The 16,347-nt window shown below is 48.2% G+C and overlaps 1 protein-coding gene across 1 annotated transcript; it reads left to right on the top strand.

Annotated features, from left to right (window-relative positions):
* Positions 1–514: 514 nt before the first annotated feature.
* On the top strand, positions 515–15,103 carry CORO1C (coronin, actin binding protein, 1C; the record flags this gene model as incomplete). Its single annotated transcript, XM_010293414.1, has 9 exons — positions 515–663; positions 7,795–7,924; positions 9,445–9,626; positions 10,212–10,331; positions 10,960–11,064; positions 12,235–12,380; positions 13,497–13,554; positions 13,646–13,891; positions 14,601–15,103. Coding segments are annotated over 9 exons (1,256 nt in total), but the record flags the coding sequence as incomplete, so codon positions are not given.
* Between the last annotated feature and the right edge of the window lie 1,244 nt (positions 15,104–16,347).

Below are 16,347 nucleotides of genomic sequence, written 5' to 3' on the forward strand. Positions count from 1 at the left end.
AAATAGTATTTTACTCTGCGCAACTGTGTCCTAAAAACTTTCCATCTGTGCAAAATACTTCTGTGATGAAAACAAGCAGACTTGGTTAAATTCAATGACCAGCAACACCCTTCCGTTAAAATTTTAGCTTGGTTATCTTTAGCTGTCGCTGGCCACCATTGTGAAGCACAGACAAAACCAGAGCTTTGCCGTGCGGGCAGAGCCCTCTTCCCGAAACATGGGGGACAGGCAAAGGGATGGCATCGCAGCAAATGCTGAGGTACAGGCAGCAAAGCATCCCTGCATCCAAGGGGGAGCAAAGCCCTCCTATGCTGAACCTCCAAACCCTTGTCTTGCACTGTCAGGCGTTTCCAGTTCATCGGTGCTGGAGAAGAGTCACTGGTTCATTTCCTCTACCGATACACGAGACGATTCAAATTTCATGGAATTGTGAATACTGAAAGAGTTAGCGGAGAATTAGGAAGCATCTTCCTCCAGTCTGAGAGACGTCCTTTGTGCTGTCTGTGTATTACAGCTCTCTTCCTTGTTTCCCCCCTTCAGACAGGCAGAATTGACAAGTCCTACCCAACAGTGTGTGGCCACACAGGACCGGTGCTGGACATAGACTGGTGTCCTCATAATGACCAGGTCATCGCCAGTGGCTCTGAGGACTGCACCGTCATGGTAAGTCTGTTTAATTTGTCTTTTGGGGTGGCATTTGCTTCATGCTCAAAATGCTGCTGCAGATGACACTTGTATTTCTAAAGGGATCTCCTGTAGCAATGCGGAGGGCAGAGTCCTTGCTGCTGTGAGAGTGGTCACAGGCATTCTGCAGATCACGTTTTGTCCCAGCTTAAGACATGATGCTATCTTGGCTGCAGGACCTAGCTAGAAATTGGAGAAAAAATAGCAGAGCAAGCTTTACCTGCGTAGCCGCAGAATTCGGACTCTTACAGCTGGTAGTTTCTTCTCACACTATATTGGAGAAGGTGCAACCTCAGATTTCTGAGCAGAGTCTCTTCAGCACTGAGGTGGCACTTTGAGTAACGGACTTGGCCTGTGTCCTCCTGGCTTTGTCCTCAGTTGCTCTTCCATTGTTCATTCCCCTGGGGATTTGCCTGATGTTTGGGAAGAGGAAAGAGAAGGCAGAGTGCCAGTCAGTGGTGACATGTTTTGTAGTGCTTTGCAGAAGACTGAGATGGTTCCTTACCTCAAATGTCCTAATGGATGTAGTAGTGTGTGTTGGGAAGAGGTGGGGATTGGAGAGGAACAAGCCCATCAGGTTTCAGAATTGCTTCAGCCCTTGATTTAAGAGTGACACTTTAATTTTTTCCTATATCTACAGGTTGTGAGTAGATATATGGTAGATATATCTTACTTTAAAGTATGTGTGGTTGTTCATCGGCTCTGAACTCTTCATTAGCCAATGTGAAATGAGAAAAATGTCAAAAGGTTTTTGTTGGGGTTTTTTTTTTAATAAATAAAAAAAAAATCCAAATTCTGCACCTGCCAACCTTGGTCCTGAGACCTATTTTACCTCAGTCAGAGCCCACTGAACAATAGACGACCTTGCTCCATGATGGATGTGGAATCCCGTGTATGCAAACACAGCAGAATAAGTGAAAGAAAATCCTTGTAAGATGAAATAATGCCAAATAACTTCAGTGATCTTTGGCCATATTTAGAAATGCTGTAGGCTGAATGTTATATTGAAATCTTATTATAGATCATGTCAGATAAATTCCTTTGCTTCTGTTCGTCGTTAAAATGTTTGGGAGGGGATTCATCCCAAGAGGCTTTTCCTGGGACAGCTCTTGCCTATGATCTCTCAGTCTTGGAAGCTGAAGCATGTTAACAAAATGTACTATATTTAATATTAAACAAAACAACAAGCTTCTGTGTTTGTAATGTTCACTGCTGGGCTAGAGCTAAGCTTTGAAGGATGTAGGAATGTTCCTCCAGAAACCAGGATCCAGAAGGGCTGCGGATCGGAAAGAACCGTCTCTGAAACATGAGCATCAGCAGAAGCAGGCAGAGCTAAGGTCCGTAGCTGCCTTCACGGAGGCAAAATAAGTCTCTAATCCAAGTGCAATGAGAAGTATGTTGTGAGGCTCCAGAGGGATTGAATTATGTAGAAAAACCAACAGTGTTCGATTACAAGTTGTCCGAATGCTCCTAATGTAGACACAAACTGTCTGCAAGAATCTGAGCCTACAACTGCGCAAACAAGCTCCGTGGGGCGGGGGTTCACGGTGGGGTGGCTGCTCCGCGGTGGCTGCTTATCTGCAGGCACTGCAGCGAGGGGCGAGCTTCCCCTCCGTCCCTGCCGGCATCACCCATGCGGGCAGACACCGCGGCGTAGCTGGCTGCCCGCTAGCACACTCGTGTTCGTTTACGGGACCTGTTAGTGTGACTGCGTCTTGCGTGGAAGGCAGCAAGCAGCTGGGAAGGTGAAAAACGTCAGTCCTTGCTGCACTCGAAGGAACAAGTGTATGCAACTCGTGATCGGGAAGATGTTAGGTGCGTGTTAGCTGGAGGCTTAAAATGCAGTGAAGCTGAGTGCCAGCAGTAGCGATGAAGAAAGCAAAGAGGACTTGAAGGCTGAAGTCAAATCTCCTGTTAAGTATCGCATAACTTCTGGTGGGAAGTGATGTATCCCAAATGATTTGGGATGGTTGTTAACTGGGCTGGACAGAGGTAACGTATGCAAAGGACAACCCTGGCCTGGGCTATTTGGAAGCCAACGGGATGAGCTAATGAGCCGTCCCATTTTTAATTGCTTTTCTGTCCTGGCGCAGGTAATTTAGCATCCTGTTTTCTTTGCTTTTCTTCAATAAAGGTTTCGGAGTCCTGCTTCCTGAACAGCCTGTCACTGAATAAACTCATCTTACTTTAAAGGATGTGTGGTTGTTCATCGGCTCTGAACTCTTCATTAGCCAATGTGAAATGAGAAAAAGTGATGTGGGAGAGGAAATCACGTGGCTTTCTGCAGAAGTGCCAGCTGCTTTTAAAAAAAATACCTTACGTTTTTAAAGACCATCTGTGCCTGGGCACTCACGGATTTAGGGTCTTACCCTCTGCCACAACGGATCTCATCAGTGTCAGCTAGACATGTATTGAGGGAGAGAGTGTGGCTTTGAGATGCTATCTAACCAGTGTCTCCACGATGAAGAGGGCTGATTCCCTGCAGCCATAGCTTTGAACTGTCTGCAGACTTTGTGTTGCACAAGGAAGGTTAACTTGGCCGGTTCAAAAGCCAGAAACATTTTTATATAAATAAAATCTCAGATTTGTAGAAGGTGGAAATACCCTGGGAGCTGCATATAAACCTTGAACAGGTCTGGCATTTGAGATCATCAGACTAGGGGCTGAAGTAAGGGACTGGGAAAGAAGACATCTTTTTCTGATATTGCTTAGCTTTGTAGCTTGGACAGCTTTAGAGGTCTAACTGTTTGCAGCTACATCGAGATTTGGTTGATGAAAGGCCCTTGATAGGTGTGATCTGACAGTTTCAGGTGATACACTCATTACTTCCGCTGTCACATCTGACGCATTCATCTGGAGGTGGAGAAGAAGATGGTGGGGGGCAATGCTTAGGACAGCTCGCCCTTGCAAGACCACCGTTGTGCGAGTCACAGTGCCAGTGGGTAGCAAGTACCTCCCTGGTCCCAGCGGAGGAAAAGGTAGAATGGGCCTTTCCGAAACGCCACCCGCTTGCTTCTCTGGGAGCGTGGCCCTTGCCAGTTGGAGCGCGAAGCCAACAGGTTCCTTTTGAGTCGGCAAATACAACTCACTTGAAGTTGTTCAAGATATAACAAAATACTTGTAGTATGCAAGTGTCTTAAGTATTTCCTCTTTACGCCTTGTTCTCGGTTCCAGAATGGGGCCCATTTCATACATCCAGTGTAACACAAGAGCCCTAATCAGACAAGCGATGCGATGTAGGCGATGGCAGTGGCCCCTCTGCCCCATTTGCTGGTTTCTCGCCGAATTTCTGTCTCCTTTTGCAGAAGAGCAGGACGGGCAGTCCCCAGCTCCTCCGCTCCAAATTGCTCTCAGAAAGACTTCTTTTGAAATGCTATGGCATGCAGATACCTTCTGTGGCCTCTTCTGGTGTTCACTTTGAAGAATTATTTTCTTGTGCCAACAAATAAGGAATTACTTAAATATTCATGCTTGATATTCTGCTGAATGACTGTAATGTACTGCAGGTTTTTTAATTCAGCTGGAAAATGTTTGCTTATATAAAGGCTTGTAGATGGTATCAGATGGCCTTCCTCAGATACAGAAAATTTGCTCCATCAGAAGGTGAATACTAATGAGTTTGCATGTAATGGCCAGAGCAGAGTTCGTTTGATTGAGCAAATTGTTTTAAAAATTAAACCAGAGCCCTTGCAGTGACCTGGGACGCCAGCCTGGTCACAGACAGTTAAGGCTTGGTACCCGGGCAGGATGAACCAGGACCGGTTCTAGCTGTGGAGAAGGTCTTGTAGCTATGAAGAATGGATGTGTAAAGTGCCTTTACAGGTAAAGATAAAACCCAGGGCTCAAACTCATTCCTTTCCTCCTGTAAGGTGGATATAGGAATTGATGTCGTTTCTAGGAACTGACTTAATCTTCTCTGCCAGGTCGGTGCGGAGCCAGAAGAGACAGTTTTTGATTCTCTTCAAAGGGTATAAAAAAAGCACTGAAAAATTTTGCTTTATTTTCCTTCTCACATGCTGTTTGTGCAAAACCTTTCCCCCTTCTGCTCTTCCTCTGAGACCCAAAGCTCTACACACCACTGTGGCGTGACTTCACTTCCTCGATCGCAAACAGATCAGGCACGTTAACTTAAAAATAAACCAAAACCCACAAGAACAAAACAAACCAAAAACCCAGAAACCCCCACAAGTGGGAAAGCTGACAAACTGTTACCGATGTCCAGTTAATCTTGCGGTATTTTCAGGTTTCCTTTGTGTACTCATCCCGAGTCCTCACCTTCAGCAGGCTGGGTCCTGCATCCAAAGTGAACGTTCCTTGATTTGCCCCGTGGATCTAATTTCATCCCACGCTGAAGACGGGCACCCCACCCTGTGCAGGAATGAGTGGGCCAGGTCGCTCGGGAGCGTACCCTGACCTTTCACGCTCCTAGCTTTTTGTGCAATACAGAGCAGGATTACTAGGTCAATAGTTTCTGTAATCTGCAGAGTATTACACTGGTCTGCAGCTGCTGTAAACTACAGGGGCTTTCCCTTAAAGAAAAAAAAATCTGTCTGTCCTCCAGAGGCTTTTAAAAAAATCCTTTTCATTGGTATTTTGCCTGTAATAGCTCCCTTTCCCTCCCACCCCTGCACTCGCTGGCTCACGTTTAAACTCGGTCCTGGAGTTTTCTGGCACGCCGGTTCCTTTGCTAGGAAGCTGCTCTTGCACAGAAGGATCCCCGCACCGTTCCCGGCTGAGACGGCGCAGAGCAGAAACGGGGACCTCGGGGACCCGGTCCCTTTGTTCCGACTGCCCCTGGGCAGGGAGGAAGGTTGGCTGCAGGTGCAGAAGCTGCTCTGACCCTGCTGCTGTCCCTCTGTGGCTTGTCTGCGGGTCCTGCTTGGCCCAGAAGCTTGTGCTGCTCCTGCGCCTTTTTGTGAATAAATTCAATTTTCAAAGCTTCTCCCACAAAGAGAGCGAGGCTGAGGCAGGCCACTTCGTCACAGTTTCCCTCGGGGAAGAAGTGGCTGTGTGCATCAAGACTTGCCGTTTTTAAGGGCTCATCAAAAGTGGTTTTAGTGTTTTTTCTATTTTTCATTTGCCTGCCAGACGGAGCTGTCGGACCCGAGCTGCTCCACTGAGCATCCCCTGCACTGCTGTCACCTAATGCTCTGCTGGGCACCTCCCGTACCCCTGCTTCACAGCCCCCGGCTCTCCTGCGTCGCCTCGTCTGCGGGGGTCTCCCAGCTCTCATGCTCTCTTTCCAGCTCTCTTACTGGTTTAGGTAATAGCTGTTTTCTGCAGCACCACGTTATGCCTAGATCTGTGAGGGGTTTGGAGGCTGTTCATCGCAGAGACCTGTGTACAGTTGTGACATTAAATGCAGGTACCAGTTTTAGCAGACTGGCATTAAAGTTCGTCCGTCAGCAGACTTGTTTTAAACCGTTGCTACTGTCAGGTTGTTATTCCCTGACTGGCAAGAAGAAAGCTGCTTCTCTAAAAACTGATGGCTTTGTAATCCAGTTTTCTCTTGTAACGGGCAGGTGAAATGGTCTGTTACCATTCACAAGGCGTGTTGTGTTCCAGCACAATCCCGAGAGCGTGCTGTGGCTGCAGTCACCAGCAAAGCTGGTGTGGAATTGGAAGTGAGCAGGATGACATCCTGCTTTTCCAGGCTGAACAGCTCCGGTTTGCAACCCAGTTTTAAAACGTGATTGCTGGTAAAAGCCTTGGTTTACATGGCCTTCTTGCTAGAACTGTCCCATCAGGCAGGAGGAGAAAGAGGGATTTTCAACCCTTGCGGAGAAATTCTCTGCTGCGGTTGTGTGCCCGTCGCAGGTCATTCCTCCTGAGGGTGCTGGGAGGGACAGCGCTGAGAGCTGTCTCAGTGACAAGTGAAATAATTTGGGGGTTATTTAGAGGTGAGCTGGTACGCGCTGAGAATTTTTGCATCTTTGCGGGGGGGGATATTTAAGCAGCCATCCCTGCGAAAAGGCAGAAGTTGGGATTAGCGCAGAAATCCATGTCACCCTCGCACGCGTCTGTCTGCCTGGCTTCCGAAATCCGCTCGGATGGCATCTGCTGGCTCTGACAGCTTGCTGGGCCATCCTGGGCAGGGTCTGGCAAGCCCTGTTCTCCAGCTCCAGGAAAAGCAAACAATGGAAGGCAAAGCAAACGTGCTCTAATGCTGCCACCTATAGGCAGCTACAATTGCTCACTGAGGGGCTTTCTGTGTAATTTTTTAGTACACTCTATGTAGGTCAAATTCAGTTCAAAGATGATTGTCCAGTGCTGAGTTGCAGGAATAGTTTTGGGAGGGCTGATCCTGCCTTGGGGCGTGGGGTGATGGGTTTTGCCGCTCCCGTCCCTGGTCCCTGCCAGTTGCCAAAGCCGCCTCCTTCGGCACATAAACCTGCCCTGACTCCGCAGCTGGAATGCCAGTCCTCTGCGATCCCTCGGGGTCTGTTCCTCCTCCTGATGGCACTTTCCTGAAGATGCTTGCAACAGAAGGGTTGTGTAACCGCGCAGGCAAGAAGCAAACAGGCAGTGTGCTGAGCTCAGTGGTAGTTTCTGCTATGCTAACTTGGGCTGCCTTAACCTTTGCCAGGACCAAACTGCTCCTCCCCAGTTAAATAGCATCTGAAAGGAGGCTCTAAACACAATGTGAAAACTAATGGCCAGTATTTCTAAAATAAAAGGCAGGCACCGGTTATAGCTGGAATATCGTCCCTCCGAGGAACAAGCACAATTTGAAAAGACAGCAGTTTGTTCAGACGGAATTCGAGCTGCAAGGCAGATTTTTTCGCATCCCTCTCAGGCAGCATCTGAGATGAATGGATCTCTGGACACAGAGATCTCTCTGGACACAGCGGTAACGGGGCATTTGCAGTGTAAGTAGCCAGTGGTTATGTGCTGGCAGCACGTGCTGGGAAGGATGTTACACGCAGATCAGCCAAAGGTTCGTTGGTGGCTGGGAACGATTCCCTCCCCAATTCCCTCTTCCTGTTTATATTGAGAAGTGACAACTCGGACTTCTGCCGTGGCACGGCGCAGGATGCGGGGAGCAAACAAGTTACACGCTCTTCAGAGGGGGTGGCCCTTGGCTAACCATCTTTCCTTTCCCCTTTCCAGGTGTGGCAGATTCCCGAGAACGGACTCACCCTGTCCCTGACAGAGCCGGTTGTAGTCTTAGAAGGCCATTCCAAGAGAGTCGGCATTGTGGCTTGGCATCCGACGGCACGCAACGTGCTGCTCAGTGCAGGTACGGCACGTCAGGGCTGTGGGGTCGACAGGCACCTCTCCCTTGCGTTTTGCTTGCACACCAGGTATTTTGGAGAAGAGCTTGTTGAATGCTTTTCCTTCTTTCCTCTCCCAGCTGCTTAGGGACGGTGAATCACAAGACTAAAGGCAGTGCCTGGGAACACCAGGACATGTGGCTCACAGCCTCCTCCTTATCTTGGCTTTCTATTATCTTCAGTTTACGGGGATGGGAACCGGGAAATCGTCTGGAGGGATGAATTACAGTATTAAAATTGTTCCAGACTTTATTTGATCTGCAAGTTTCATCTGCTGATAACTATTTACACCTGCACTCTCCTCATCTCTGTTTTCATATACTTTTATAAAAAAGGCCCAACTGTTTCTCCTTTTCACTGATCCCTGCAAGGTATCCCAGAGTCTGGCTGTTCCTTCCACAAGCTTCCATTTTCAGCATTTTCCAAATTGTCTCCTTGACTGGTCCAGTCTATGCAATGGGATTCTTTTGACCACTGAAAACCAGTCACATCATTATGGAAATAAAATTAATGTGTCATTATCCATTGGCACAGTCTGAGGCTTTCACAGCATGACCTTTAGGTTGGAGCCCAATAAAAGAAGCCAGTCCTTCCAGCTGAACTGTCGGATGAGCTGTGTGTTTTCTGTTGATATAAATGCCTTCTGAGGTACCAGTTTGGTTTTGATCTGGTTTCCCCAAAAGTGCTTGGAGTTGCAGACCTTGCAGCAGTTAATGTAATGAAACTCAATGTGGGAACATACAAAAGGAGAAGGTGATTTTTCTTAGGTAGCTGCTCACAAGCAGCAAGATTGTATGTCCAGGCAGTCTGGCCAGGATTACTCCGAAGAAACACAGGGGAGAAGGGATGCTGTCAGGTCATTGCAGTCTCCAAGGTTCCTCCCGGTGACAACAAACTGATTTTGGATGTCTTTCATACCCTTTGGGAGTTCAAAGTGATTATTATCTTTTGCTTTGGTATATGTTTTTTACCCTCTGGGGCTTTGGGAGAAGTTGCTCAGTCGCACATTGTGCTTTCCTTCTTTTACCTGATCCTCCACTTCTGTTCTTTATTTTGCTGTCATCTTATCTTAGGCTTTATTCTTTGTCTTCTTGCTGTCTGGTCCTTGAACAAAACCACCTGTCTGATGGGTTGTAGTCCTTGTGAAACTGCTGACCTCAGCTTTTGCTGCCTACCATTCTTTTCTGCCTTTGTTCTGCTGTTTCTCTTGCTGTCACTTGTCTGTTTTCCATCCATGCCACTTTTACTCTTTCTGCTGCAAATCTCTCTAACTTGAGAAGACAACTACTAGCTGCCAGCCAGTATTCTCACACACAGAGGTGCAAGAACATCCGCTCTTTGCCCTTGCCATCTCTTGGTCTGTGGTCCTGCAGCTGAGCCAAGACCCAAGAGCTCCTGCACAAAGCTGCTGCAGTAGCAGTGGCCAGGACAGACTTTTGCAGACCTCCTCCGGTGTTGTGACTTTAGCTGTTACTTTCCATTTTAGGTTGTGATAATGCAATCATCATCTGGAATGTGGGAACAGGTGAAGCCCTCATAAACCTGGATGACATGCACGTGGATATGATTTACAATGTGAGCTGGAATCGCAATGGCAGCCTAATCTGTACAGCTTCCAAAGACAAAAAAGTTCGAGTTATTGACCCCAGGAAACAAGAAATTGTTGCTGTAAGTGTGCATGATATTGAAAGAAGCAACGGGGTTTCACTCCAGCAGAGAGTTAGCAAGAGCACATAGAGGAAAAACCTTCCTTAGTACATATACCATGTTTAGTCATGCTTTTCAAAGTGAGGAGAAATATTACTGAAGAGATAGCAGTGGTTGAAGGATTTGTCTGGGTTTACTGGGATTAGTGTTTGAACTAGGATTTTAGGGCTCGGTTTTAAAACCTGCAGGAGTGTAATTCCACATCTAATCCTTTTGTATAATTACAGTTCCAAAGTTGTGTATGCAAAGCGGAGATTTAGCAGCCTGCATATGTGTCGTAGCTTGCAAAGAAGTTTTCCTTCAGCCTTGCAAAAGTCTGATAAGCAAAGCTGAAACAAGCCAGGAATGACCACTTCTTTTGTAGTTTAGTAATTGGTTTCTTCCCTCAAGCATCAGGCAAAGATCGCTGGGTGTTGCTCCATGGAGTCGGCACTCTGCGTGGAGGAGCAGTGTGTCCTGCCAGCGATTCTGTGCAGCCAGAAGAGAAGCCACCACCAGGTGGGCTTTTCTGTTCATGGCTAGAGGCTAACTGCAAATCTCTTTCAGGAGAAAGAGAAAACCCACGAAGGAGCCCGGCCCATGCGAGCCATTTTCCTTGCTGATGGAAACATCTTCACAACTGGCTTCAGCCGCATGAGTGAACGGCAGCTTGCCCTTTGGAATCCAGTAGGTTCCTGTCCCATTACTACTTTGCTGTTGTAATGTCCGTTGACTTACTAGCCCAGACCTACAGTCACCCTCTGAATTCATAGTTCACATACTTGAGCATATTCCCTCTTCTGGAATATACGTGGGCTTCCTGTGCCGTTATTTAGGCTGGACGTTCACTCAGTAAAGGAAGTGAGTTCTCTTGTACCAATCCCTGTCTCACCGAGAGCAGCAGTGAAACTGGGAGCTGCACGTTTGACGTGTCTGAGAAGATGTACACAGAGAGCAGAGTGGCTGTGTGAGGGTCGCTTCATTCTATGCATTATGTGTGCAGAGCAAGACAGCAACAATCCCATCGCACTGGCGCAAGACGCTCGCTAACATGACTATGTCACATCTGTCCCTTGGCTTTGTGAATTTTTTGGGGTCCTGCTTTTATGGCTTTTTGTGATTCAGATGTCCTTGGGGAATGAATAAGCTTGTGAACATTTACCGCATTTTTTATTGTAACACACAAATCCTTCAGGATGGTGAAGACACCGCTGCATGTTCACTAGCTACAAAGAACTGTTAATAATTTAGATCCTATGTTAACAGGAGCTTTTCCATTCTTCATTAACATCACTGACATTTTTTTTATTTCCAGAAAAACATGGAGGAGCCAATAGCCCTTCATGAGATGGACACCAGCAATGGAGTCCTGCTGCCGTTCTACGATCCAGATACCAACATCATTTACTTGTGTGGCAAGGTAAAGAGAAGCTTTTGGAATGACCGGGTGTGTTTAGAGGGAGACTCCTGTTGCATGTATGATACCTGTGAAATGTTCCCCAAGTGTCTCAATTGAGAAAGGTGGAACCAAAAAATTAGCACTGCAGCGATGGTCAGGGCTGCAGACAAACCAGGCTGCTCTGAAATTGGTTTGATCCTTACTCTGCAGGACCATACAGAGAACCTGTGAAGTCTGCCCTGTGTAGGTCTGGTATGTAACTGGGTGTTTCTTTGAGGTGGATTTACTTAGGTAAAGCTGCTCTTAATGCAACAAGTCAGATACCATCATCAAAACATCTCTTGTTGGTGTTGACCCGAGTGATTGTACATGAGTGTGGGAGGAAGGTACATTTTAGATGTTATCCTCCTTGTGCTTGAAGATGATGGAGCATGTAGAAACACTCACTGTAATTTTATGGGGTTAAATAATAGAAAACTGAAGTCATGTGCTCCTTTCTAAAAGCAATTTGTAGGCATTAAGTGCTGTAAAGTGCTCGCTTCTGATGCTGCAGCTTTGGACTTCCTGCAAATAGGAGCCAAAGACAAGATGAATAAAATTACACAGGAGAATCCATACAAGTACGTTCAAGAATCCCATCTTTGTAAACAGCTAATGAGAAATACTCGTTTTATATCTGCTACTTTTTCTGCTGTTGCAGAGATGCTAGTGTAGTAGAATTGCCTGGAATCGAAGAGAAGCTGGTTTATAGCCTTCCTCCCTGAGTGTGGCAGAAAGTTCAGCTTTTTCGCAGGAGGAGATGTGGAAGTTGACACCCCCAGTCTTGAAGCACGACTTTAGGTCACTGTGCCACAGTACTTTCAAGAACAGCACTTACCGCTGAGAAACTGTTCAGCTACTGCACTTGGGTTACAGCAGGGCTCATCCCTGCCGATGCCCTGTGGATAGCGAGAACACAGCAGCGTGCTGTCTGATAGCGACTCTGTGAGCAGCCTGAGAGGAGACGGGTTCAACTGGTTAGCTTGAACAAAAAATAGCTATGAAGCGTGCTTGCTCTGTGGTGGCGTTCCTGGAAGGAAAGGCTATCGAGTGAGACCGATGGCCGCATACCCCAGCAGGGAGCAGGCGTGCGGGCGCGGGCGGTGCTGGCCCCTCCAGCCTCTGGAGTGGTCCTCCTCTCCTTTCTTGCAGGGTGACAGCAGCATTCGCTACTTTGAGATCACGGACGAATCCCCCTATGTTCACTACCTCAACACCTTCAGCAGCAAAGAGCCGCAGAGGGGCATGGGGTTCATGCCAAAGAGGGGCCTTGATGTGAACAAGTGTGAGATTGCCAGGTAAGGAGAGAGGCTGTCAGGGTGGGCAGTGTTGTCTTAGCAAGCCACCCCATCGCGAGTTCAGCCGTTCAGAAATGGAAAGTCTGCCTTCATTTTCCTGTCCTACACCGGACCCCGCTGTTGGAAAGACCGCTCTGCTCCACTGTTGTTTCTGCAGTGTTTGTTGGGACCTGTGACATGAAGCGATACTTGTGCTGGGCATTACATGACACAGCCTCAAAATATGCCAGGACTTTGGCTTGAGTCTGTTATAAATGAGTGAGTGATACCTCGCAGAAGATGTTGTCTGCAGAAAGCTTAGCATCAGGTCGGTTACAGCCTACGCTGTCAACATACTGATGATAAACTTTTGGTGCCTAAGTCTGATAGCCCTCTCCAGCTTGTACACAGCAAGCGGTTGGACGCTGGTTTCAGGAACTTAGAGAGTAATTAAAGCAGCAGTGCAGTGACCAGAGTGCAGCTGTGATTCAGAAAACACGGCAAAGGAAGAAGGCAACTCGGGGAAGCGGGTTTGTGTCACTGCAATGGCTTCTGGCACACTGCTGGTAGGGAACATGCTGGATGTTGCCCCTGAAGCCTTCTGATGCTCTTCTGATTATTAATGAAAGCAGGAGCCCCTGAAAAGGGAGCAGAGCCTGCGCTTGCCTAAAGCACATGAACATTTCAGCAGCCGTGCCCAGTGGCCAGGCTGAGGACGTTGGAGTTTGTGGCACTGGCCCAAAGCAGGATCGCAAGGGGTGACCGGAGTGTGGAGACATGTGTGAGCGGTGAGCAGAAGGCTGGCTAGTGTGTACCTGTGAATTACTGGTGTGCTCGATGGCCCGAGCAGTGGGCTGCGCCTCGCTGACAGCCCCTCCTGGCCAAAGTGCGACCCTCTGAAGTCACCCAGTAGCTAAGAGAGGAGCTCTGCACACACCCAGGTGGTTTTCTCCAGCCCTTGCAGGGCCCTGCAAGTCCTAGCGCAGCCCGGCTGTGGCTGACTCCGTAGGGTTGCTCGTTTCCCACCGCCTCTGTCTCCTGGTACGCTGCTGTGCGTGAGCGGCAGACCTGAGGCATCCTTTGCATGGCCTTGGCTGTCCGCACGCCTAAGTCGCACCTTTTCTTTTTCTTTGAAAGGTTCTTCAAGCTTCATGAGAGGAAGTGTGAGCCCATCATCATGACGGTTCCTCGAAAGGTGAGCACTACTTTCTGGTTATGTGGTTTGAAGCCAGCTCGTGCCTTCTAGCCCCAAAGCATCTGACCAGTGCATCTCTTCTGGCTTGCAGTCGGACCTCTTCCAGGATGACCTGTACCCTGATACAGCTGGCCCAGAAGCAGCTCTGGAAGCAGAGGAGTGGTTTGAGGGGAAGAATGCTGATCCCCTTCTCATCTCCTTGAAGCATGGGTACATTCCAGGCAAAAACAGGGATCTCAAGGTTGTCAAGAAGAACATACTGGACAACAAGCCTGCCGCAAACAAGAAAAGTGATCTCATAAATGCTCCAAAGAAAGCAGCTGATGCCTCAAACACTGTGAGTAAAACCCACAAGCTTTCGGGGATGGTGGCCTGAAACGTGATTACCAGGGTGCTGCATCTTCAGAAACCGTTATAACAAAGCTCAAGCCTGTATGACTTAAGTACCACGGACTTGGGTGCCGGTGGGTGACCTGGTGTTGAGGTGGTGCTTGAGTTGTGGTGTTCCAGGCAGGGTTTCTGTAGCTGTGGAGAATTACTGGGAATTGTGACACAAAGGAAAGCTTGGCTTGTTGTTCCAGCCACGCACCTGCCTGGGAGAGCTTCTGTGCGCCTCTTTTTTGGGTAGAACCCAGCACAGACAGTGGGATGAATGAACCTCGGGCTATGCAGGCCCAGAAGGAGGTCGTACAAGCTCGTAATTGGGGGCTGTAGGTAGCGCGTGGTATAGTAATATGCAGAGATGTGGAAGTGACAGCTGTCAGTCAAGTAGGTCCTTAAACGCTGTTAACGAGCAGGTATTGTCCAGTATGTCCTTGAAGCTTGCGCTGCTGCCGCTGGAACGCTGGTCCATGCCCTGAGCATCCCAGCTGCCGCAGCGCCTGTGCCAGGCGTGCGGTGGATACTCGCCCCGCTTGCCTGCGCGCCCTGGCGCGCTTACGGCTCGCGAGGATCCCAGTCAGAGGCGCCCTTGCTTTGAAAACTCCCCTCTGCAGAGCGCGTCCCGCCAGCTCCCTGACAAATACACATCTTGTCTTGTCTTCCAGCAAAACGAAGCCAAATTGGATGAGATTTTGAAAGAGCTGAAATCTATAAAAGACACGATCACCAACCAAGACGAGCGCATTTCCAAGCTGGAGCAGCAGATGGCAAAGATCGCGGACTGAGCGGGGCGAGCGAGCAGCGCCGGCCCCGCCGCCAGCCCAGGCACATTCCAGTTCCCCAGTTCGGCAAGCAGCAGCGTGCAGCATTCCAGTACGAGCTTTCCTGTTCTCCTAAATTCACGTCAACGAGAGCCGATGATTAAAAGCCAAGCTTTTTAGTGAAAGATTTTTTTTTTCCTGATGTTTTAATGAATTTATGTGACTATGTCAAACAAGTCAAAAAGAATAAGTGCTACTTTTACAGTCTTTTTTTTTTTTTCCAGATGTTACAAATTCTTGAAAACAAATCCATTCTGACTTTCAATGTTGTGCCCAAATATCTTTTTCGAGATTTAGGGACCAATGCCACATTGTTCTTAACCATTTTTTAAAGTTGCCAAAAAAAAAACCATTGCTTTTTTATTTTTCTTATTTGCCACTTTGCAGTATTTGTGTTTTAAATTTAAAGGGACAGCACTGCGTGTGTGTGTGCGTGTGTGCGCATGGTGGGTGTTTATACTGTTCAGAGAACAAAACTGAAGCTATTTTGTATAAACCTTCAATTTTGAACAATCAGATTGGTTTCCTTCGCAGTGAGGCCGAGGCTGCTGCTGAGACCCCTCAGAGATCGTACAGGCTGCCTTCCCACCTCCCTAAGGAGTCCCCATCACCATTGTCTAACAGTTTAAAGAAAAAAAAAACACGTAGTTCTGAATGAGGTGATTCGTCCTGCAGAATGCCTCTTCTCCTTTTACACCCTACAGAACTTTTAAACTAGCATCATGTTGCCCTTTTAAAATAGTCCCGTGTTTTGGATTCCTCTAGCCGTGTCCAAACGGGCATGTTTTACTTGTCTTTTTTTTTTTTAATTATTATTTTGAGGCAGAAGTTACTTTCATGCAGGAAATGTTTTGACGTTTATCCATGGAGTACAGAGTTTAAGGTGTGCCACGGGAGAGGCGAGCCGTGGGACACGGGCAGTCACCAGGTTCTCCGTGGTGTCCGTTCCAGCTGTATGCGTTGCTGTAAATACTTGTTTCCGCACCATCGCGCTTTTTGGCTCATTGGCTTTAAGAAGCTTTTAAAAATCTGTGAGCTTGCAATTCTCTGGCCCCTCACATTAGTGCTGAAGTTAGAAACTTAGAGTCTGCTTCCGACGCAGCATTAGCAGTAGATGAGTGACTTTATCATGACGGGTCTCTGGAAACAAAATGCCTCCGTTATTTTTTATAATTTTGTTTTCCTCTCTCCATCGTTCCCGCTTCACCACCCCACCCCTGCTGTAAAGCTTCGCAGGAAATTACTTGTTCCCAGATCAGATGAGCGACCTCCATCCCCAGACCTCCCTGCACCCCCAGGCCTTCCGAGTGGAAGGGACTGAGGAGGGTGGTCTTGATCCCAGTTTGGAGAACTGGTTTCTCACGTGGTCTTTTGAGATTCTCGGGGGAGAGACCCCGTGAGCACGCCGGGCTCGCGAGCTCCTCGTGGGATTTCTTGTTGGATGTGTCGGGGACGGGGCAGGCACGGGTCCCCGCTCCCAGGCCGTGTCCCTGGGGCATGAACAGGATCCGTGCCGCACCGGCAAGCTGCGCCGGGCTGGATCGGTGCTGCCGTCCTCGCGCTGCCCGTCCCCGCAGTGCCGGGGCAAAGA

The sequence above is a fragment of the Phaethon lepturus genome, unplaced genomic scaffold (genome assembly GCF_000687285.1).
Source record: "Phaethon lepturus isolate BGI_N335 unplaced genomic scaffold, ASM68728v1 Scaffold7948, whole genome shotgun sequence".
Taxonomy (NCBI): Eukaryota; Metazoa; Chordata; class Aves; order Phaethontiformes; family Phaethontidae; genus Phaethon; species Phaethon lepturus.